At 43.4% G+C, this 24,105-nt stretch overlaps 1 protein-coding gene across 1 annotated transcript in view; it reads left to right on the plus strand.

Moving 5' to 3' along the window:
* The first annotated feature begins 550 nt into the window (after positions 1-550).
* LOC8051611 overlaps positions 551-24,105 on the plus strand; it is a 246,865-nt gene continuing 223,310 nt past the window's right edge. The window contains exons 1-2 of the mRNA XM_029970185.4: positions 551-744; positions 21,786-22,046. Of these exons, the coding sequence (XP_029826045.2) occupies positions 551-744; positions 21,786-22,046 (455 nt within the window). The remainder of the gene's footprint in view (positions 745-21,785; positions 22,047-24,105) is intronic.

Raw genomic sequence — 24,105 nt, forward strand, 5'->3', positions numbered from 1 at the left:
GAAGAAATCAACCTTGAGTAATAAAAAAAAAGAAAACACGGTGTTGTTGACCGTGGCGATTTCCCTCTTCTTATGCCTGGTTCACATCATCTTATTTGTTTGCGATCTTTTATTTTGACATCAAGCGCACCAGCTTTGGTCCGCGTTTCTTTTCTTTTTTTTTTTGCTGCTCGAGCGACGTCCAAACTCAAGCTATCCAGCAGAATCGTATCATGTGAATCAGACTTTAGTGTCCATTCTGCAGCGTCCACTCTTAATATATCACCGTACGTCACATCATTTACTTGAAATTGTGCAGTGTAACGAGCTTCGTTTATTGTCCTGTGACCCCTAAATGCTATCACATTCAGAACAGAAGAACCCTACGATCGCTTGTTCTCGCTAGCAGTGTGGCGCTGTGAATGCGCAAAAAAATAAAAAGAAAGTAAAACAACAGTTACGACGAAACGAATCAGAGAAGGGCTCAAGCAGTCCTCCTTGTCCGCTGCAGGGCCCGTGCCCCGTGCGTGCCTGCGTCGCGTGGCCAGCTGATGGCAGCGTTTCGCTGGGCATGGCGGGCTTCACGAAGCACCTCAGCACGCACGTGTACTTCCACATGGACCGGTCGGGCCAGGGCGGCTCGTCGGCGCCCGCCCCCGGCAAGAAGCCCTCGAGCAGTCCGGCCAGCGGGAGGCTGCCCACGTCGGCCGACACCGCCGCCCCGAGGCGCAGGGACGTTCAGAGGCCGGCCCTGCCCAGGACCAGGTGGGTACAAGCAGGCTGGGACGGAACGCCTTGCTTGCACCTATAGTTACCTGTACTTACGCATGTTAAATTGTTTTCGGTAACAAAATTAACCACTTAACTAGTTTCTAAGAGAAGGAATGAGTAAGATATATTGGTTACTTATTGGTGAAGTAGCCAGTAACGCTCCAGAGTTACTTCTGGAGGGAAACCTCTGCAACACAAGGACCCAATATTTATCTTACCCCAGCTTGCGTCTCACTTTCCCGACGACAAAACCATGAATACACCATAAAAACTGTGCACAGTGTATGTCAGTATAGCCATAATTCACTGCATGAACGCGCTAAAAAGCAAGGGCGACAAGTGTTGGACATTCGCAAAACCACACATTTTGATTAATGAGCGAATAAGGCGTTACTTAAAGTTGCAGTAACGCCTTCCTTTTGGTAGCCCAGCTCACCACCCTTCTAGCCTTCCTTTTGAATTGCATTAACGAGTAGCAGTTACTTTTTGAGTAAGGAGTAACGGAATCTAGTAACTACTTTTGAGTAACGATCAAAAAATGGACTTTTGAGTAACGTCTGCATGGCTGGCTGAAAGACAAGACTCCAGGACGTTAGTTCGTGCCAAAGTAGCCTTTTTAACTTCCTTACGGTTCTTTTTTTTTTTTTTTGGTACGCCAGTTAATTTGCCGATGCGCCAGATATTAGCCAAACAGGCCCTGGATCAATCGAACAGCCAGGGAGTAAAGGCTAATTCTATCGCTTGCTTGGCAATCGAGTCTCAAGAAAACCAGCTGAAAAGCGAACAAGGAAAAGCGAACACAAATTAGGACATTTCATCAGAAACTAAAATCAAGCACACAGGCAGTGAAGCTTAACTCTGTAACTTGTTTAGATATCTAACATTAAAAACAAAAGGTCTTGCCAAAGAGTATTAAGTCTGGTTGTACCTCGACTTTTGGAGGCTTTGAAGACCCTAATTTTGGAGACAAAAAACAAATTTTGGTCGAAAGAACTGCGCTATTTGGGGACAACGTAAAAAGGAATAGCACAACAGAGGACACAGGAAGACTTGCAACCTTGGTTACACGACGACTTCTCTCTTGTAGGCATGGACATTTTGTTACAAGAAAGAGTGTGGGACTGCGTCAAGTTCGGACGTACATACGTTAAACCTGCCGCTCGGTCCATAATAAAACATCATTGGTCAGATACGAATTCGTCAGGTCGGCATAGTTAAGCCAATCACTGACCGTACACCATCGCCTAATGCGCTTCAAACTGGAAATCAATTATTGCAGATCTCGAAAAAGACCAAGCTTACTGCATATCGGTCACTTGTCAGGCCGGATCTGGAATACGCCAGCACTGTGTGGAGCCCCCGCCCAGCGTACCGCATTGCCAGGATGGGAGGGTTCGGAGGTTTGCGGCTAGATTCATTTTTTGCAATTACAGCCTGGGATGTTGCGTTCCTTTATGCTGACTGACAAAGCATTAGAATCTCTTAAAGCCTGAAGATCAGTTGTCAGGCCTTCGGGTTTTGTACTTTCTTTACGGTGGTAAAATTAATAGAACTCGTGAGGACTATCTAAAACCTTCCTTTCGTCGGTCGAGGAGAAGAATTCACAAGAAGGCAGTTAGACCTTATCAAAGTAATAATAATGTATTTAATGGGTAATCTTTATTTCGGCGTGCAAAAGAGGGGTCGAACTAGCTACAGGTTTCGGTGGTTAATATTGCATTTGTCAAGTTGCTTGTGGAGAGCCTCACTTCACCACATTAAGTGCGCATTGTTACCACCAAGCGCGCCTGTCGAGCTCGTTGATATCCAGCACTTGTTGCATAGATTTTAACGGTCATTTGATGCAACTTTTTACCAGATGAAAAATATCTGTACAAATGACGTGTTTGTGGGTCTTATGTTTATACGAACATAAGACCCACAAACACGTCGTTTTTACATATATTTTTCATGTGGTACAAAGTTGCATCACAATGACCGTTAAAATGTATACAACAAGTGCTGGAGATCAACAAGCTCGCCAGGCGCGCTTGTTGGTAGCAGTGCGCAGCTAATGTGGTGAAGTGAGGCTTTCCTCACATATGTTTGAACCTTGACCTATTCACGGTATTACTAAATAAATAACAACAGTATATACAAATTACATTCTCTATTTAAATATCATTCCCAGGATTGGCAAATAATATTTGCGATGCTTTTTTATCGGCTCAAGCGACGCTGCAGGACCGCGTAATATGCCCTTCCCCCTTTTCCCTCTAAAAAAACAAACATAGCGAAATAATTTTCTTATTGTGCCAAAGGGTCTGTGACAAATTCGCGTCTTCCTCCCTCCAACCAAACTCCTCCTAGCGGTTTTTTTCTTTTTTTTTCTTGACAAGATAGGTGTACGCATTAAAAAAAAAAGAAGTGCTGGTATCGTATGCAAGGTATATGTACATGGGTAGCGAAGCTTCCATAGAAGCCCACATGTCGAAAAAATGGCGGCCCATGGAGCTGCCATTTTTTACGCCGCGTCCTGTCTAGTTCTACCTTCGTTTTGTCTGTCCCTGTTGTTTTGGCGTATTACACCATGATGCAAAACCAACTAGCCCAACTAGCCATCCCCATGGAGCTGCTTTAGCGCCATCTATGAGTCGTGGGGACACTTCCGGCGGAACAAAAAATCAACAGGAAATGACGACACTTCCGGGAAAAAACGTGACGTCATGCGTGCGTGCGGTTTGGCGCGAAAATTAAACAAAACTAATTCCAGAGATCACAGGTAAATGAACGACATATACACTAAAAAGTCACAAACATAGCTCCGTGTTTGAGCTTTGTTTGATACTTTTTAGTGTATATGTCGTTCTTTTTACCTCCAGTCTCGGGTTTTTCTTGGGGTGTTTACACCTTGTGTTTACTCTATACTGGAATACTGGACCGTTTACACCCTTATTTGCCCTTGATCTTATATTTTGTTCGAAATGTTTTTTTTCTGCAGCCGACTTTCTTAGCCGACCTGCTATGAGAGTAGTTTTATTTCGTCACACCCATCGTGTATTTGCACTGTGGTCAAACTCCAGCCGCAGTGTTTTGCTTTTTGTTCCTTCAGGATCCCTGGGAAATATGTGAGAAACCTTAAAGCAAATTATGTAATGTCACAAAAAAGAGTGAATCAAATTGCTGGAGTGTGTTGGGCGTATGAAATACACGACAGTAACTCTAATGCAAGTCCAACGTCGCTTTAACAGTCGCGTTTTATTTGTTTTATTCACTTACAATCATTCACTCAGATTACTCACTAGAATTATACAATCGGTATCAACTATTTTCAAAAGGTCATGGTCGAAGAAAATTAGTAGATCGGTACATAAGGCACACTGTTATAACATAAGACATTGTACAATCCGCTGGTCGTTGTGAGGACATTGACAGTTGATAGGCAGCCACTAATAACTCGGAGGTTCCACAGTGTTCCGACGGCAACTGAGGCCACCACTGTAATACACAGAAAAAATACACTTTTCTACACATTCTCCTTGGGCAAGGTACCATAATGCTGAAAATATCTTAACTTGCATCTGCTGGTGCCGCCACACGGCAACGCAGCGATTGTTTGGTGCAGGTCAAGGAAGCCAAGTGGAGTAAACCCTCTTGGAGCCCTGTGGTATGCAGCACTTCATAAGCCAGTTTTGCTTCACAGCTTTAAACTCTATATACGTGAATAAGTTAGAGGACCACATTACTCCTCAAGAAACCGAAGAAAATGAAAGGCTCGAATAGAACATGCCTGCACTGCTTTAAAAAGTACTCTGGGTGGTCTCACATACGTAGTCTGCGCACTTGCTGCCTAGCTTTACACTTTGCTACTGTATCAAATAGTCAGCATTTTTTTCCCGCGCGAACCAGTGCAGAATGGCTCTGGCAATCAGAAAAAACAAATTATTATAAACAGTTTTCGTCACATACAGTCAGAGACTTTGAAATCTTCTGGTTAAAAAGGACACAAAGAGTCCGCCCTACGTTCTCCTTTGAAATTAGGTTGTTGATACATGTCTCGAAGACTTCCTCACAAGCTTCAACAAATAATATGAAAGAAGCAGAAGGAACTGAGAGGATTCCAAAGTGGGAGTCGGCAGTTCCTTTCACACTCAAATACAAGAGCACTTGATTTCCCTCAGAAAAACACGCATTTTCTGTCCTCAACTCATATTTCTGGGATGTTCCTACACAGGAATGAACCTTGAGGAATTTCGATGCCGGCCACCCAGCAAAATAAACCATGTTGTTCTCTCCTATTGCCAAAGGGTAGTTTGAAGGCGAATCGTCTGCCGTGGTAAGAAAAACTGTGCTTCCTAAGGCAAGGCGAGGAGAAGGTGCCAAAAGGCCTGCTGGGTACGTAGCAAGGAGAGACATGTCATCAGCACAGTTTGATTTTTCCGACAGCTTGAATAGGTTGCTAATCAAAAGGTGCCTGAACGCAGCCTGAAATTGACGGAAAGTGGAGTTCGTGTTTGCACCTGAGTTTGAACGTATAACAGCAAAAGTGTTTTCAAGGGTGTCCTGGTTCAGGTGGCGGTGTAAAAGGTGGGAAAAACCGCAATTAACCGCGAGGTGATTGCTGAGCAGCAGTAGAGACCTAACTGTTAAGCAGAAGCCACGAATGCAGTGCGGCTGCCTTCCACATCCGAGTACTTGCAGGCTCTTAGAAACCAGAATGCACTCTTCCAGAAACTCCTTATGGATAGAGCCGTTACAGAATGCAGAGGCATATGGCGTCTTTGCAGATTTCTGCGAGCTATTTATGCTGTCAAAGAGACGGCCGATTCTTTCAACGAATCTCGCTGTGTGAACAGCTCTGGCTGGCAATTGCTAAGAAGTAACAAGGGCGTACATTGCAGCTGCGCAGTGATTGCTAAACACTTGAGGTGCTAGTTTCACCGACATCTTTGACGAGAAGGTCAAATTAAAATGCTTCTCCTTCAGCTTTAGCATAGAACCGATCTCAAGTTTACGGTCCTTTTCATAAGCTTCCTTGATGTAGGAACTTTTCACTATGTAATCACCAACTTTTTAGTCGTATTTAAATAACATGTTTCTTAGTCACTTCAAAAGGTGCGGAGCATCGAAAAGGAAAACAAAAAGTGGCTTGCCATTGATCTCTACGTAAGGCTTTTCGGCAGTTACGATGCTTAAAAAGGAGACACGTTCTGGCACCGTTCATCGCATGCAACAGCTACCGGCTTCAGGCCAGCGTCCACAAGGGCGCTGTAGCACTGGAAAAATAGATCTTTTAGTACATCTGAAGGTGTGCCTTTGTGAGCAAAAAAATAGCCAAGCGGCTGCTTCCACGGTGTTCCGACTCCTTTCGCCATGAACATGAGAGCCTTATTTGCCAGTTTTTTGCCTTGATGTCCACTATGTTCTTTAAGTCTTTCAAACCTGTCAGACGAGGGGTTGTATAGAAACTCTTTTTTGATGTGCATTTCATCAAAGACTATGCTGCAGGCCCAATCGGCTCGAGGAAAAGAAGCTGCCCGCCTCTTTATCAGCTCGAAAATGCCAGGGTAAAATCCAATCTTTAGTGGCACACGCTGAAGCCATAGCTGCAGTGACCTTACTGATGGCAGCCTGAGCAGTCGCCTGCGACACTTATAGCCTTTGGAGCTATGAAAGTAGAGGCCTAAAGCCAAGGCTTTGTTGTGGCTGCACCATCTCTGGCCAAACCGGCTCACTTTGCTCATTCTAAGCTGGGCTTCAACGAGTGCGGCGACACGAGGAGACACATGAACGCGGACACTCTCAACGACTTCGGCAACAGTCCTCATCTGACGTTGTCGTTGCAGCCTTCTTTGCAGCCTTCTTTGCAGCCTTCTTTGCAGCCTCTTGTTACGCTCTTGAAGCTGTCGCACCTTGGCTCTCAGGCGTTCACCTTCTTGTTGCCGATGCTGCGGCTTTTGCAGGGTGCTGCGGTTTGGCAAATGACCCAGATTAGGTCCCCAAGAAAAACTTGCATTCGCCATCAATTTATTAAATGTGTAATCTATTCACGCTCAAGAACATTCCTCAATGATCTGAAGTGTCTTTAAACAAGAACCGTAAGTTTGACAAACTACACATGCAATTCAAGTTTAGGAAAGCAACAGTACATCTTTATGTTCGACTAGGCGCTTCATGTTGGCCAGAGACCTGATAGTCCAAAAAGACAACGGCGCACACAGAAACATGCAAGTCAGAATAGGCATCCAAACTGTGAAATGCATTTTTTTAAAGCATGACCATACCTTACTTATGCCCATGGCATTGTAACAGTGAAGCGCTCGCACAACAACAGGCGACTAAAGTTTGGCAGATAGGACAAGGGACCATGACAGGCTCAGCATCCCACACATATGACCACGGCAGCTTTTCGATAACCCTAAAAAACACTGTCTTACGTGAGGTTTTGCGGGAAGACTTATGATTCAGTGAAACCGGTTCAGCTGTTTTGATTTGACGGTGTTAACACCTGCGTGTGGAACATTTTTTTTGTCTTTCTGTGTGCTTGACAATGACAATACCGTGAAACAAAAATGTGGTGAACTTTGAACAAACTTAGATTTGTAGCTGCCAGCTAGTCGGTCTGGTGTTATGTGACCCTTTGCGTCATCTGCTCTCAAGATAAAGTTTAGTATCCCCTGGTGATTTTCGAGCCTTGGCTTTTTATTTTTGCGGCCTGATCTTTTATAACTTCACAAAAAAAAACTTCAAATGAAAAAAAGTTTGCATTATAGAAAGCACTCACATTTGTGAGAAGGCCCAGCAGCACAGCCAGAGAGAGAGTCTCTAGGCGACGGTGAAGAAACCAAAATCTCCATGTCAACCACTTCCCTGCTGGACTCTTGAGCAGGAGCAGCATCTTGACGTAGAGCGCAGCTGTGATCAACCGCAAAAAAAAGAAAGAAAGAAAGAAAGAAAGAAAAGCTTTTGTAAAAACTGCAAGTAAGAAAGCAAGTTCAACAGAGTGGAAAGTTGGACGAGTTGGTCGTTCATTTAAGCTAGCAGAAACAGTGCCTCTCTGTGTACTTTTACTGCGCCTGTCTGTATACTCCTTGTTTCCTGTTTTACGTCAAGTTGCGCTGTTTCTACCACTTGAGAAAGCAAGCTCACAAAGAAAGGGGAATAAAAAAGATAGAACAAGCAATATTCGGCCACCACTTATTATTGGCCTCTAGTCGACTGTTCTCTAGTAAGGTGCACGAGTATCTGTGGTCCAATGAAGCCACAGAAATCCGCTCGGCAAATTTAATGTGAACTTAGCAAAGGAGAAGAGGAAGTCCTCCCTTATTCCCCTATTTGAATCCATAAAAAGTATATTCACCTTCTTTTATGACAGGTTTAATTCAGAAGACTGGTCAACAGGGTGACTACAGGAACTCCACCAGTCTAGGAACTCCACCAGTCTGAGTGGTCGGAGTATGTACAGCTCGATGAGGCTGGCGAAATCCTCTTTGCAAATTTAGCGTGAAGTTGGCCATGGAATAGTAGTTGAGTTCCCTCCCATGTGTCTATTCTAACACACGACAAAGAAAATCACCTTGTTCCCACGAAAGTTTCATTTCGGAAGACTGGTCTTCAGGGTAACTACAGAGGCTCCGTGAGTCTGAACTGCCGAAGCATGTGTAGCTCAATGAGGGTGTCACACTCACCTCTGCAAATTTATGGTGAATTCGCCTATTTTAACACAAAATGTAAATCACTTTCTTTCATGGGCAGCTTTATTATGGAAGACTGGCTGTCCGCAAGGCAAAATATCCTCTGTGACGTTGATTATGTCACCTCAAGTAAAACATGTCATTATAAACGGGGCTGAAATGAACTTCTGGCAGTACCTCTGTCCATGTTCAACCAGCTTTTCCCAGCTAATCTCACCTAGTTCTTTTGCAAAATGCTCAAGTCATGAAGACCATGATTTAATGCAGTGGTGCTGGCAGTTGCTGCCACTTTATGTTTGTTTCAGTGAAAAAGCTCACCATGCAAAACTGCTGAACCTGGAGAGCTTTTGCTGGAAATGTCGCCATGTGTCGTCCCTGCAAATAATATAAAATGTTATGAGCCCACAAAAGCAATGTTTCAACCCCATGTGGTAACCATTTTTCTAAGAGCGGGTTAACCATGCTTAGTCACAAAGTGCACGGAAGGTTTATTGGTCTGTTTACTTTTTGTGGGAAGCACACTTAGCAACGCATTGTGACGGAGGTGTCCAGGGCGCATGAGAGCTGACTCCTCGAAATGTAAGGAGAAAACTACCCTGTCTCGTAGCTGCCATGGAGTCTTCCCCTGTAGACTTCAGTTGTTGCAGAACCGAACCCAGGCTTCGCACCTGCAGATAAGGCATGGTGCTATGAGGGTGCCATGAATAGTTACGAAAAGAAAATGTAGCCAAAATGTCCACAAACCAAAGCAAATCAGTGCAAGGACCTTAACAAATGCATGACATCACTGCTCTGTGTACATCATGAAGAGTAATAACACGAGTCTTACGCACAGATGCGCTATTATATATCTGTGTTGTACCACTGATAACGACGCCGATGATCACGACACTAGGCTCCTCATAGCCAGGCCGGTACAGGTAAATTTTAATATCGTGGGCACTTTTATAATGACGGCACACAACGCTGCGAAGTCAGTGATTTCGAACTTAAAACATTCCTAGTATAACATATTACGCCTTCTTGTGCACATCCAGACAACCCTAATAGTTTTAGGTAACACTAACAAGAGTTAAGAGGAGACCGAACAAGGGGCATACATCACACAGCAGGCATGTCACTGACAGTAGCGAAGTCTCACCTTCGAGAGTCGAGGGGAAACCGGTGCAACGAGATGCCAGCCGTGCGGGTGTTGCTTTCACACATTTCCACGGAGCACCGTTTCTTTGCGTATCGCGCTGTGCTCATCATCGCAAAAGACGTTGAGCCTTTTGGGCGCAGTAGCGTCCAAGATCCAAGCGCACGATAGCCGAGTTCCCGCGCAGGTAACTGGGCTAATCACGCCCGAGCAAACAACAAAACTCCCGAAACGGTGTTAACTGCCGCTAAAACAATTAAAAGCGAAGAGCACGTGGAGGCCCAAACACAAGCAAGCAGACGGACGTCAGCAGACTGCCTTTCCGCGCGCCACAAGGTCTAGAAAAAACTGCAAATATCGCTATTGCTAGTCGGTCTTTTTGCTAGTGGCGTACAGAGGACGCTAATAAGAAGTATGCATAATATTAGCAAAAACAAAAACAGTTTTGAATTTTGTAGCACCTTAAATATGATTGATATTATCTAATAATTATATTTAGCTTTTTTAAAAATACCAATGATTATACTTCTAGTCACAAACTAATTAATTTTAATAATGTTTGTCCCCACCTCTCCCAGTCGCGCTTCAATCGCATCCTTCACGTGACCCTCCAGGTTGATGTCGCTGGCGATTTGTTTTGAACCGCTTTTTGGCCGAAGCTTCGCTACCCATGTACATATACCTTGTCGTATGTTCCATATCTTGCAATTCCTGTTATATTCATCACATGTGTTTTTTTTAGAAAGGTTTCAAACGTAATACGCCGCTGACATTGACATATAAAACATCAAAGCACTTAAATGTCTTTTTTTTTTTTTTTTTTTTTTACTCTTCATATGAGGGCACTCGGCGGCCGTGCTGGGGACATAAAAAAAAAAAAGAGATTAGAAGTTATAAAAACTCGGCGACCGCTCAAACGATTTTTGTTTTCGTTGCTGGACAACTTTTTGGACTTCAAAGAGCAATTGTAGGGTGATCCAAAAGTTTGGGTTATCCGTCGCGTCGACCACTAAAGTCTGCAAGGCGTCGCTCTTCTTTGCACCTCTTTTTAAAAAGCGTTGCTGACGGGCTAAATGAAACATTGCTCAAAAAGCGAAAAAGAAGTGCAACTAAAAAGTGGAGCGTCGTTAGCAGGCGACGAAAAAAGCCACGGCAAGTGCGCAGATAAATAAGCGTGGGATTGGCCGGTTGACAGACGCCCATGATTCCCAGGATCGATGGGAGAGGAAGGGAGCACCCTTCCGGCTTCAAGTCATTCGGAGAGGCAGCCCTTCTGCCATTCACGCCGTTCATTCTAGGCAAATTATTTCTCCGTGAAAAACCAAGCTCCTTTGATAGGGGCTCATGAGCTAATAGCGATCGTACTAAATATCTTACGATTAACGTAATTTAATCGATCAATCCCAACTTAAACTATTTTAGGTTGATGCCTCGGGAATATTTACGGTTTTTCATGATAGTAAAAAACAATTTAGCATCAAAGTCTCGCAATTAATGACCTTTACTATTTATGAAGAAATTGTCAAAATCTGTTTGGAAACAGTAAACTGTCGTAAGAAGATATAGTTTATTTATTTAACCTCTACATCGTCGGGAAAATTATCGCCCCGGTGTCAGTTCGGAGTGTTATTGCGTACCATAACCGCAGGTCACGTGACATGATCACGTCACGCTGTCAAGGTGCCTGACGTCACGCTACGATGGGTAAGGTAACTCGCTAAATTCAGCGTGGAAATTGAAGTCACAGTGTCGAGTTGTGGTATCTCGTGATAAAACAATTTTTCGGCTATATTTAGCGGGTAAACTGACGTCTCGGGACCCGATGCCATATGACGTCCTCATGTGATGTAGCGTCGTGGTATCATATGCCCTGAAATTACATGACTTCGGGTCTTGTGACTTCCATTTCTCTTCCAAATTTAGGTGTGAGGTTGATGTCGCACTTCCTAATTGTGATGTCATCTGATACTAATGTCAGGTGACTTCAATTTTTCGCCAATCTAAACGAGTAAATTCGTGTGTCGTGAAATTACGTTACAGTGACAATTAGGGCTGGGCAGAATACTTTATGACCGCACCTTTGATACAAATACTGGATACTCGAAAACTGTATTTAAGATACCGATACAAGATTCAGAGCAAAATTTATACCTGGTACAAATACTCGGTACTGTATCTTAGATACTTCGATAAATCGCCTAAATAACATCACAATAATTTTATAAAGTAGAATATCTTACTTTTTTATATCGGTAAACACACTTTTGGCCTGGACGCGATGGTAAACACCTGCTTTAGATGCGACAGCATTTCTTTTAGCATCAATAGGCTAAATACTAAAAGCAATTATTACGATTGCTCCTTCCCTTCCCTCTTTAGAAAAAGCCTTGTAATCTATAATCCTTCAACTGTCCCCACAGGCGGCGGGAGTGGTCGCCACAGTGACCTTTGGGAATTTGGGCAAAAGAGCTGGAAAAACGCGACTGGCGCAACACCGCGGAGCGTACCTCATTTAGTAGGGTTCCCTGTTTCCGAATAAAAAAAAAAAACTCTCCTGCTAACGTTTTGTCAATTCCTGTTTATCTGGTAAATTACGAATTGCAGTATCGAAAAGAAAAAGGAAGTTGGTTTGCAAATATGTTTGGTCGGAATGGGTGTACAACATTTCTGCACGCAATGTTTTGGGATCGGACGTTTCGGTACGTGGTCCTTTGGGTACCGGGCATTTTGGTACGTGCTAAAACATAACAGTAAATGTCCAACTGACATTTTTGGAGGGGACTTAACAATACAAAGAGAATTTGCATTTGTAATATTTGGAGGGTTACTTTTTAACCGAGCAATGTCCGATAGAGGCGGATTAGCGCCCGCCGCTGGCAAAGGTCGCAAACAAAGGTAGTCGGTCTCGGCACTACGTTTTTCGCCTTGTAATCGCCTGGTCGTCATCCGGTCATCCCGTGAAGGCATGCAGATTAGCGAAGGTGTCCTGCAAACCTGCTGACCGTCAGAAGCCACCGCAAAGTTCCACGTGAGGTGCGGTGCAGCTAAAGTTGGCCAGGCAGGCGGAAAGATGGACGCTATGTTGATTACGAAACCGCATCATGTTTGGAATCAGCTTCTCGGCGTTCGAAAAAGCACGCAAACGGCCATGAAACGTACCGTGCGCCTTAAAGGCTGTCCAAATCAAGTCGCAAAACGGACACGCAAAAACAAAAAAACCGAAACCGTTTTTTTTTTTTTTTTTTATAGTATTCGTTTGCCGTTTTAGCCCAGAAGCGTGCGAGAGTGTACGGACGGGAATTTGAAAAGATAGCGCGCCGGGACACCGGAGACGGAAAGTTTGAGGAGGAAAGGAAAAAACGCACATCACGAACGGAAGAGGGAGAAAACCCCTTCTTTGTGGGGCTTTTGAGTGGCTCCGACAGGGAGAATACAACAAAAGCAATTGCTTCTTAAGCCCTTTTGTCCTTTTGATAGGTTCAAGAAAATAAATTAGCGAACACCCCCCCCCCCCCCCCCCCCCCCCCCAGACCGCTGAAGGTTCGCTAGGAGGGCAAGGAGGTTGGACCGCATTCCCCTGCTTCACCGAGGGGTTCTCGGTGCCCGTCCGGCGCTCTGCGGGATCGGAAAGGTTTAATAGGAATATTCAACTTTGGACACGCAAAACGTTGTGTTCACGTGACCGTTGAAGTCACTTCTCTCTTCCCGGATTTCTTCGGGAGCTTGTTTCTCCCGTTCTACGGGTTGCTTTGGACCGCCCTCTACTCGTACATCCATAAGGACTTTCAGGAACATTTCAGTGATGATTCAGCTCTTTTTTTGCTAAAAGACTCGGCTACAGCTGGCCAACAGTGGCGGGCACATGGCAGCCATGTTGAATCTGCCTTCACTTCACGATAGAGGCGTGCACCTCAGAGCAGGAAAAGATACACGAACTATCAAAAATGTATTGTATGTTTTTCTTGAGCGATCATGGAGCCCTCCAGGAACTTTTCAGCGAGGTTTCGCATATTTTCCGGCTAAAAACGTAGGAACTCACGAAGTCGCTAGTAGGGCTGCTACCAGTTCGCCTCCTACTGCAGTGCTGCCAACCGTTGGAAAAACAAGTGGGGATGTGTTTTTAAATTTGAGGATGAAGAAAAAAATATCCACCTTAAAAAAAATCTTTTTTCCTCCAAATTCGCCCTTTTTTACAAATCAGTTTTTTTGGAAGCTTAACTTGTGGACTCCCCGGTGATTATTATTTGTTTTTTTAAATGCCTGAGAAGTGACATTTAACCTTTATTTAAATCATTACTAAACATGTATGTAAAATTATTGGTGTCGGTTTCGCTTCAAACGTTCCACGCATTTTCAAAATATTCGGAGTGTGCGTTATGTGCATTTATATTATAATCGCAGAATTATATTTTATACACTTTTCTAGTGTATTTATTTAGTATTTATGCGTTAAAACGTATTTGAAGTGCCCTTGTTTTAATGAGCGCCGTGTCTGTGCCTTCAATTCTCTCCTTTGTCCTCTTGGGTTTTTACCCATTATGAATCACCAACTCGCCCAACGCTCCCCTATATATATATATATATATATATATATATATATATATATATAACCGAAAAAAATACGGGTTCGGTTACGGTTCAGGTTCAGGTAAATTTATTTTGTTCCGGTTCGGTTCCGGTTCAACTAATTCAATCCACGAACCGGTTCGGGGCGCTGAACCGGTTCGCGAACCGGTTCGGAAATTATAAATAACAAATTGCAACATCAAAATAAATTACAAATAAAACATCTGAAATCAGCACGTACGAAACGGGATACATCGTAGTGTAAGGCTCAGGGATTTCTACCAAGAATGGTTTCTTTATGTGCACTCAAAGCTTACCTCACCGACGTTTACGCATTCGGACTTCATCTAATTGGGTCCGACGCAGTAGCTGTAAAATCCGCGACCTCCTTACAAACCTACTTACAAGTAGAACTCGCTAACTATCGCGCCACCTCGTTGTGTAAGCAATTGAAGGAACAGTGGGGAGAAAATACAGCTTTCTTTATTTGAACTAGCCTTCGGTAACTCAAATTAGACCCTTAAAGAAGTTTTCATTAAACAAGATACGGATTATGAAAAACACTTCACCGAACGCAACGCCACGAGGACGTAATAGGATAAATATTAAAATAGAAGAGTTCGCTGTCTCACAAATATGTTAGCTTCTAAGCGCCTATACGAAACCGGATGCATTATTATCAAACTCCACAGCCTTTTCTTTTTTCATTCCGATGGAAGCAAGCTTGAAGAACTCGCGCGTTCTAGAAACGTGTTATGAAATGAGCACACAGCAGCATTTAGGATTTACGAGATTGTAGGAAAATGAAATCCCGTGACGCGATTTTTTTTTTCTTTTGCACAGCCTTCCAATTCTCTTTTTCCGTGCAAGCCGCGACCAGCGCAATACTGGTTCCTATGTCAAGATTCATGGATGCAGCGTTTGTCAAGATTCATGGATGCAGCGTTTATATTCCTAAGACTGAGTGGAGAAGAAAACTATGTAAGCGAGGTGTGTGTCAGTTGAAGGCACTTAAAAAACAAATGGGATTGATAGCACTTTCATTGTCAACAGCGCGTGACCGAACCGTTTTGACATGAGCCGGTAACCGTTATTTTTTTTCCGGTTGAGTTCCGGTTCGGGTTCATCGCGATAACAATATAACGGTTCGGGTTCAGGTTCAGTTCCGGAAAAAATACCGGTTCGGTTCCGGTTTGGGTTCATCGCGATAACAATATAACGGTTCGGGTTCTGGTTCAGTTCCGGAAAAAATACCGGTTCGGTTCCGGTTTTCGGTTCGGTTCGGTTCCGGTTGGACACCCTGATATATATATATATATATATATAGGACTATGCTTTGTATAGACCTTTGCAAAAAGAGCGCTCTGGCCGCCGCCATTTTGCGAATCGAGCGACCCCTATCAGCCAAAATTTTCTGGCACCCGCCTGAGCTGTGGACACCCGGTCAGCGTGACTCCCCACCAGCATTTTGCATTCGGAGTTCGGCGGCTTTTCTTGAAAGTTTTTATTTTATTCGCCTGTTTAGGATGCTTACTCTTTGTGTGTTATCTTCCACTGTGAGAACCAGAGAATACCAGGGCTCGTAGCCCGCTCGGCCTTCGCAGGAAACGAACGAAGAGAGCGAACGTCAAGCAGCCCGCGAAGCAGGCAGTTCGATGTGCTTGGGGGATTATTTCCGTCGAGATAATCTCCAAAAAGCCTTCCAGGCTGTGTTCCGGGTCTTCGCAAAAACCAGCTGATAGGGTCGGGTCCGGGGTGTGGCGACATAATAAGCACGTTCGTTTATTTGCTTTGAAGCTGTGCAAAAAAGGAGCTCTCTTCTACATGCTCCCAAAAACACGCCGGATTCCGTCCGATCGTCGTGAAGTGACTATCGTCGACACTGTATATTGGATTTGCTGTGTTATTGGAGACCCTTCTCAAATCCTGTTCGGATAACGCGGCACCGTGGGGTACGTACAATATATATTTTGTTCGATTGATGAGACTCATTGAAGTTTTGTTGTGGGCGGGGAATATCCGTGCAGTACGGATATCCTGTGCGGTCAAATATTTTGACCTTTATAGATTGACTCGGCTGAGTGTACGGTGCCGTAAAACAATGAACATAAAATGAAACAAACATTCCAGTTACATTTCTTCTGTCGCGCACGGACTCACCAAAACAGCTTTCATTTCTTTGTTTTTGTTCTCACAAATAGAGCACTGCATTCTTAAAGACCTCTATAAATTATGTTCGCCACAGAACACAAGATAAAAAAGAAAACGCGGCAATTCAGCCGCTACCAGCGTCCGGAATTGCGCCTACGCCGGCTGCCACAGCCCACTGACGAGAAACTCCACAGCTCAGCGCAATCGGGCAACACTGACGTACACTCTCAAAACAAGGGACACGCGCTGTAAATCGCTTCGTTCGAGACTGCCGCTGGAAAGGTCTATACTAGGCGAATATAGCTGTTCTATAAAAGTATATTCGCAATGCATTTCGTACGTACTAAATGGTATGTATGGTTTTAAGCCTTTGAAGGTGTGCTTAGAGTGTATTTTTCAATACTCATAGTTTTTGCGCATGTTTGGAAATATTTTTAGTACAAAGTGAAAACCTGAAGAGTTCAGTTTTATTCTACGTTTAGTGCATTTGGAAAACAAACAGCACTTGAAGTTTTTAAAAGGTTAAAGCAGCGCAAACGACGAGGGACGAGAGGCAGAAGGACACATACACAGAGCTGTGTTCCCACCTTTTAAAAATGCCAAACTAGCCCAAGTAGCTTCAACCTTAGCTATTCACTGGAAGTGCATTCTAAATATATCTGGACATATTTCAAAAACGTTAGCATGTGCGCAGAACCCATGTCGAGCTGAAGAAGTGCCGTTTCCTACACGCCAGTTCTTATAAATTCAGCGCACGTTTATGTCGCGATATTGCTTGGGGTGGGAACCGGGTTCCCACCCCAAGTCAACCTAACGCTCACAACGTAATCGCGAGATTCATCTCGAGGGATCATAAGAACGATTTCCAAAAGAAGGCACGCCGCGCTCGCATCACAAGCAAAGATTTGAACCTACAAGAGGAACCGCGTCAAATCTTTTTTAATGATCACCTTTCTTCTCTAAACAAAAAACTCTTCTCTGCGGCACTGCGCCTAAAGAAAGACAAGGAATGGATGCATCTGTGGACTGACCAATGTGTTATTAAAGCCAGAAAAACTAACGGGAGCTCAGTTCACAAGATCATGTCCCAGGATGATTTGAGCGTCTTTGTCTAGCTGCTAAATCTTTCTGTGTCCCTCTTCGGTTCTCACTTTTTCTTTTCCTTATGAACGTATCCTTGCTTGAACCAGACCTATTTTCCAGACAGACATCCACTTCATCAGAGTTATCGGTACTCCACCTGAACATCAGAAGCTTACGTAGTCATTATGACGATCTGATTTGCTTATTATCTACCCTAAAACATGATTTTCACTTTATCGCCCTTTCTGAAACATGGCTCAGCAATAACACGAATAACAACTTCAATATCCCTGGCTATCAGGTAATATATGGTCATCGCGAACCACAAGAAATAACGTTTCCGTCTAAATCACACGGGGGAGTTGCTCTTTACATAAAAAATACACTTACTTTCAGATTTCGAGATGACATTCATATATCATCTAATCTTTGTGAATCACTATTTATAGAAATTCCGCCAAATCCCAAATCACCTAGTGTAGTTCCCGATAAAACAAAAAGTACACTCATTGGCGTCATTTACCGTTCACCAAATAATGCAGTTGAGCACTTCTTAGGCAGCTTAAATGAAACCCTCAAAACCATTTCTCAAATTAATTCGAATGTCATCATTATGGGCGACATAAACATTGACACTTCTGCTGATTCATCCGTCACTTACAGATACCTAGATACACTAGCCGTCTACGGACTACAACAATGCATAACAACAACTACCCGCTTTAGCGACACAAAACGCAGCACTTTGGATCACATAATTACGTCTTGTCATCCAACAGACTTCAAAATTGGCACTATTGCAAGCGACATAACCGACCATGCACCCATTTTCGCTGTTTCTAATACACATAAGGTGCCGCAATCGATAACACAAACTACTCAAATATACGATTACAACTTAATAATAAATACATTAAACACGAAGTCATGGGAGAGCGTATACCAGGCGCCCACGGCAGACCTAAAACTAGACAACTTTTTAAAAACACTAAAATCTTCCATTCAATTAGGTACGAAAACCAAAACCCTATCCCGCAGATCAGTCAGAAAAAGCCCCTGGTTAACATACGGACTACAGCGATCTATCAATCACAAAAACAATATGTATAAAAAACTAAAACGCAATCCATTTAATCTACGCCTTCAATCTAAATACAAATTGTATAATGTTTGTTTAAAGAAATTAGTTAACGTAGCTAAACAACAGTATTTTTTTAGTAAACTTTCTAACGCCATTAACAATCCCAAAGAAACCTGGAAAATTATTAACTCTGCATTAAATAAGAGTACTGCCGAACAAACCGTGTCAGCCTTAAGCACCGACAGAGGCATAATTACGGACAAACAAGAAATTGCTAACACGCTCAATGACTACTTTTCAACTATCACTACAAACGTACAGTATCTTTCATGCACAAATCTATCCACTGGAACACCAAATATAGCTCGTAATGACACGACGTTTTTTCTTTACCCTGTCGATCCAGAAGAAGTTCATAATACCATTAACACGCTAAAAATACTTCGTCGTCGGGGTGCGACGGAATACAGACGATAATACTAAAAAAATGTGGTTCTATCATTGCGTACCCTTTGGCTGATATTATCAACAAAATATTCACGACCAGCTCTTACCCTGACTTACTCAAAATAGCAAAAGTGATTCCAATATTTAAAAAAGGAGACAAACTAAAACCAGAGAACTATCGACCAATCGCCTTACTTCCTGTCATTACAAAAGTGATTGAAAAACTTCTACTAAAGCGACTGAACCTGTTCTTCTCTGAAAATAATTTGATCACTCCGTCACAATATGGATTTCTTAAGGGGAAATCAACAGAACTCGCGTTATTAAATATGGTAGAGACAACAAAGCAAAATATTGAAATGAAGTTATTAACAATGGGAATCTTTGTAGACCTAACAAAAGCGTTTGACCTAATTAACCATGAACTTTTACTACAGAAATTAAGTGCTTACGGGGTTCGCGGTGTTGCTCTCAATCTAATCGAAAGTTATCTATCAAACAGATGCCAATTTGTCACTTTAGATGGCATTATTTCAACAACTAAACCTATTACCATCGGTGTTCCGCAAGGCTCAATATTAGGTCCCTTTCTTTTTTTAATATATATTAATGACCTGGCAGCCTATTTACAAAAAGATTGTGTTCTTTATGCCGACGATACAAATATTTTTATATCTAATGCAAGCGTGACAGAACTATATATGGAAGCCAATAACACTTTAGAAAAGCTTGCTAAATGGCTAACCCATAACAAATTAGTTCCCAATATAGCGAAAACAAACTACATAATTTTTGCCCCGAAAAACAAACTAATTTTAAGCACACCTCAGCTTTCGTTTGCAAGTATTAACCTAACTCGAGTGTACCATACTAAATTTTTAGGACTAACACTTGACCATCAGTTAACATGGCACCAACACGTAAAAGACACAACTAATAAGATATATCGAAATATTCCAATTCTATATAAACTACGGCACATATTTTCCTTACGAACCCTCCAAATGCTTTATCATAGCTTCATTCATACTCACATTTCGTACGGGTTATCCATTTATGGATTGACATATAAAACAACACTAAAACCCATAGAAATCGCCCAGAACACGGCACTACGAGCAATGCTGTTTGCTAATAGGCGCGAAAGTGCTCAATTTGCGTACCGCTTCCTCAACATTTTAACAGTTAATCAATGCCTCGATTATCGTGTAGCATTATTAACATTTAAGTTTATCACCAATCAAATAACATGCTCTTCAATTAGTTTTACTCATCAAGATGTCATGTATCCTCTGCGTTCACATTCACAAGCGTCACTGTCTGTACCATGGATACGAACTAATTATGGTGCGTTCACCTTCATTTATATTGCTACTAAAAAGTGGAACTCTCTACCACCCTGCCTAACTGCTATGTCATCATTCTATATCTTTAAACAAGCCATACGCGCCCACATACTATCTACATGATTCATCAACCATTTCTATGCCCCTCCCCCTCCCCCCCCCCCTCCTCCGATTCATTCTTCTCTCCTAGGCACACCTTTCACACAATCACAAACACACAAACACACACTGATATTGTCCTTTTTCCTCGACTTTCTAGCTTTTCTTCTCTCTATTTTTACTTGGTTTAATATTTTGATTATGTAGATACCACAAATGTGTTTCGTTTTTTTATTTTTTTTTATTTTTTATATAATGGTGTTAACTTGATCGCTGACTAACCCTTTATTACCAAGGGGTCCCTTCAACAGTTTTCTTTTGAAAACTTTGGGACCCCCGTCTGAATAAGTGTAATTATCTAACATCCTGTGTACAAATAAAAACACATTTTGACTTGACTTGACTTGACTATTTCTATTTATTTTGGATCTTGGAAACCTAAGAACACATGGAAACTAAATTACGGATCTCGGAAAATCAGTATTCTAACAAAATGAAATCTGTTTCGAAAAAAAAAAAAAACTCTGGAAATTACTTTTTTTTTTTTTAAATACTATTATGAAAAATGAACTGCGAGAGACGAAACCCGTCTCGTGCGTGCAACAGGATACTTGAGAATGGCGCCATCGGCGCCGTACATGTTAAGTGATCGACTCGGACAAACACTTAACTGTACAAACAGAGAATTTCCTTTTCTGTCTGTTTATGTTGGAATTGAATGCGGCTGGTGTACACAGAGTGATACTGAATAAAAATACAGCTTTAAACTATAGGGAGTATTCACTGGCGGCCATAGCTGTGCGCGCGAATGCTGAGCGCACGCTAATGGCGAGCTTCCCCAGTTCTTTTGCAACGTGCATTCCGCATAATCAAGAGTGCCGGTCTTAGCAGCCTATTGATGCGAGCTCGTTCTGACCATGCACTCTACACAGCAGCCACAAATATGGCGTTCAGTGAATACTTCCTGTAATCATATTTCTAGACCCATCTGTATTTTGAAAATACACGATATTTTCAAAATGTATTTTCGGGACCCATACTCATACCTTTTATTCCTGCGACCGATACCTGACAGAAGAGATTCCGATGTAACTAAAGATAATATCGAAGATACACGTATATTCGATACTGCCCAGCCCTGGTGTCAAATCACAGTGTCACGCGTTGCCGCGACGTCCAGGGACCTCAATTTACCCCCTAGATTTAGCGGGTGACTGCGTGGACGGTAGGATGACAAAACGTAGTGTCAATTTTAAGACCTCTTCCGTAATTTAAAATATCAATGTTGTGGTTGCGAGTGGCCCATTAGAAAGTTATTGAACGGGGGGGGGGGGGGGGCAACACTTGGGTCCCCTATTCCAAGACTATTGGATGTAGAGGGGCGCTGTGAACAAGCGTAGTGATGTGTGCGTGGCCACGATCCCTGAGCTGCGGGACGTGCTTCCTCCCAGGAGCGAGGCTTCCGAGACTGGCGGGGTCCCCCCTCCCCCGGCGCCCTCCCGCTACGAGCCGACGAGTTCGGACTGGGACGACTTCGACTACTTCTGTCAGAGCCCTTATCTGCTGTCTATGCCGGCCGAGGCGCCGCCCAGGGAGCGTTTCAAGCGCAGGCTCTTCCGGCGCTCCCACCGGGACAAGTACGGCCCTGACCAGGACCGCCCGCTCCAGAGGCACCAGGAGCCGCAGACCTCGGCTTCGGCAGACAGAGTCAGGTACGCCTGCGACCTGTTTGGAAGAACACCGCGACAACACAAAGTCCATCTTGCGAGGAAAATAAAAGAGTGCAGAATGAAGCGGGTACGAGTCAGAAGCGCAGGGTGGTAATAGCTAGATATAGTGCCAGTGGGATTATAAGGAGATAAAGAAAAGTCATACACACCGCTGAACTAGCGACTGTTTATGAAGATCATCGCTTTCTTTGTCTACATTCCGTTTCAGTTCCTCTTTTTTTATCTACATCTACATTACATTTAATTTCATTGAAGGACGTCTTCCTCAATGATCTGTACCTCGCAGAATGCGGACTTGCCAGCAATACCGTTGAAAAGATCCCACAGTTGAGGCTACCTTCAAATTTGTGGACGATTTTCTAATATTGTCTAACACCGACTTCAATTATCCGATTAACGTGTCCAAAAAGTAGTCATGCAACGTTTTGAACAAAGCTGCTCGCATCATGCCTTCACCCATGAACTATTTGTGAACACATTAGTTGAATTCCAGCATCTACTCTTGGAGTTCACACCAGCGGTAAAAGGTTCCTTACTTTCTGATGCACCTGTAAAGGACTGAGTGCGCGTTCATTATACGAGCGATGATATACTCGAGGTTAACTTAATGTCGTTACACTGTGAAAGTGCACCTGGTTCCTGTTTTATATTTCTGTACAACGATGAGTAGTACCCATGTAAGACTGGCAATTGGTATATTTCTAAATTACCCAAGCATCAAGGAGAATACAGGAATTGGTGTTCCACGCACCACACGCGTACGCCTTTCCCTTGAAAAAGATTCGAAGTAAATAACCAAAATAAAGCGTTGCCGAACGCGCGTGCAAAAAGAAACTTCTTTTAGGCATTTGCTTCGGAAAAGTTACTACTGCTGAGGCCAGTACGCGCAGCAGGTGGAACACCAATCCGTGCATTTTCCTTGATGCTTGGGTAATTTAGCAATTGGTTTATTAAATGTCAGTTCCGTTAAATGACATTTTAGCGATCGGCGAGTCAGCGCGCGGCACTCCAGGCGCAGCGCATTCCACGCGCGACCGATCGCGCGCTGATTGGCCGATCACTCAAATGTAATTCGATGGAACTAACATTTAATTGCTAGTCCGGCAAAGGTGCAAGCTGCTGTCAGCACGTATGTGCCTTCATTTAGTATTTATTTGGACGCACTCACGTCAGTGACCTTGACAGCGTTGTACAATAAATATGAAGCAAAGAATAGTTCACTGTACCTTGACACTAATGAAAGCTTTGCACGCGCATGTTTTACTTCGAAAATTCTTCAGCCTCCATAACGATCGATTAGCACTGTATGACACTCGTACAACAAGCTCTCAGAACGTTAAATTTAAATGTGGACGTAAGAAGCTTGCCCGTGCAGTCTTTTCGATTAACCCATGCAGTGGCGAGAAGCAGCATTGAACAACGCGCAGACGACGTAGCCTAAAGCCGCAGCCCTACTGCTCATGCTTGATACAAAGAACACGGTGATCGCTGCGCGCATGATGACAAAGTATCTGTGGACACTCATGCAGACATGGTGTAGACAGAACGACAAAGGAGCAGAAACCAATTCCTCGTAACAACCATTACAACCAGAATGCAAAACTAACAAACCGATTCAATGTTCAGAAGTTGCCTCAAGACGCGGCGCATAGAAGAGATTTTGAGACCGGAACGCGCGAACAAATGTGGTACGTGAAGAAAACCCGGCGGTGTGCTTTCGAGGAAAACAGCCAACTGCAAATGCAGGCGTCGCGTACCACAATCGCAAGTTCAGCTTTTGGAATCGCACTCGGCAACGTTTGAGATTATGGCTTTCCCGACCGCTCTCTTGAGCGCGTCGGGTATGGACCAACAGAGTCGATAAACCTAACTAAAATATTTTACTCTGCAAGGAACCACAGCTTCGGCATGGGCAGTCATGCGGAACTCGCAGTGCGGTCTCTTCACCGTCAGGCCGGTCGTTCTTCTATGTCTCGCGCAGGGCTGCCTCGAGCTCGGGTCCCTCGTCGTCCTTCTCTTCCTTTTTGAAGAATGTAGACAC

The sequence above is a fragment of the Ixodes scapularis genome, unplaced genomic scaffold (genome assembly GCF_016920785.2).
Source record: "Ixodes scapularis isolate PalLabHiFi unplaced genomic scaffold, ASM1692078v2 PGA_scaffold4__175_contigs__length_147842914, whole genome shotgun sequence".
In the NCBI taxonomy this organism is placed as follows: Eukaryota; Metazoa; Arthropoda; class Arachnida; order Ixodida; family Ixodidae; genus Ixodes; species Ixodes scapularis.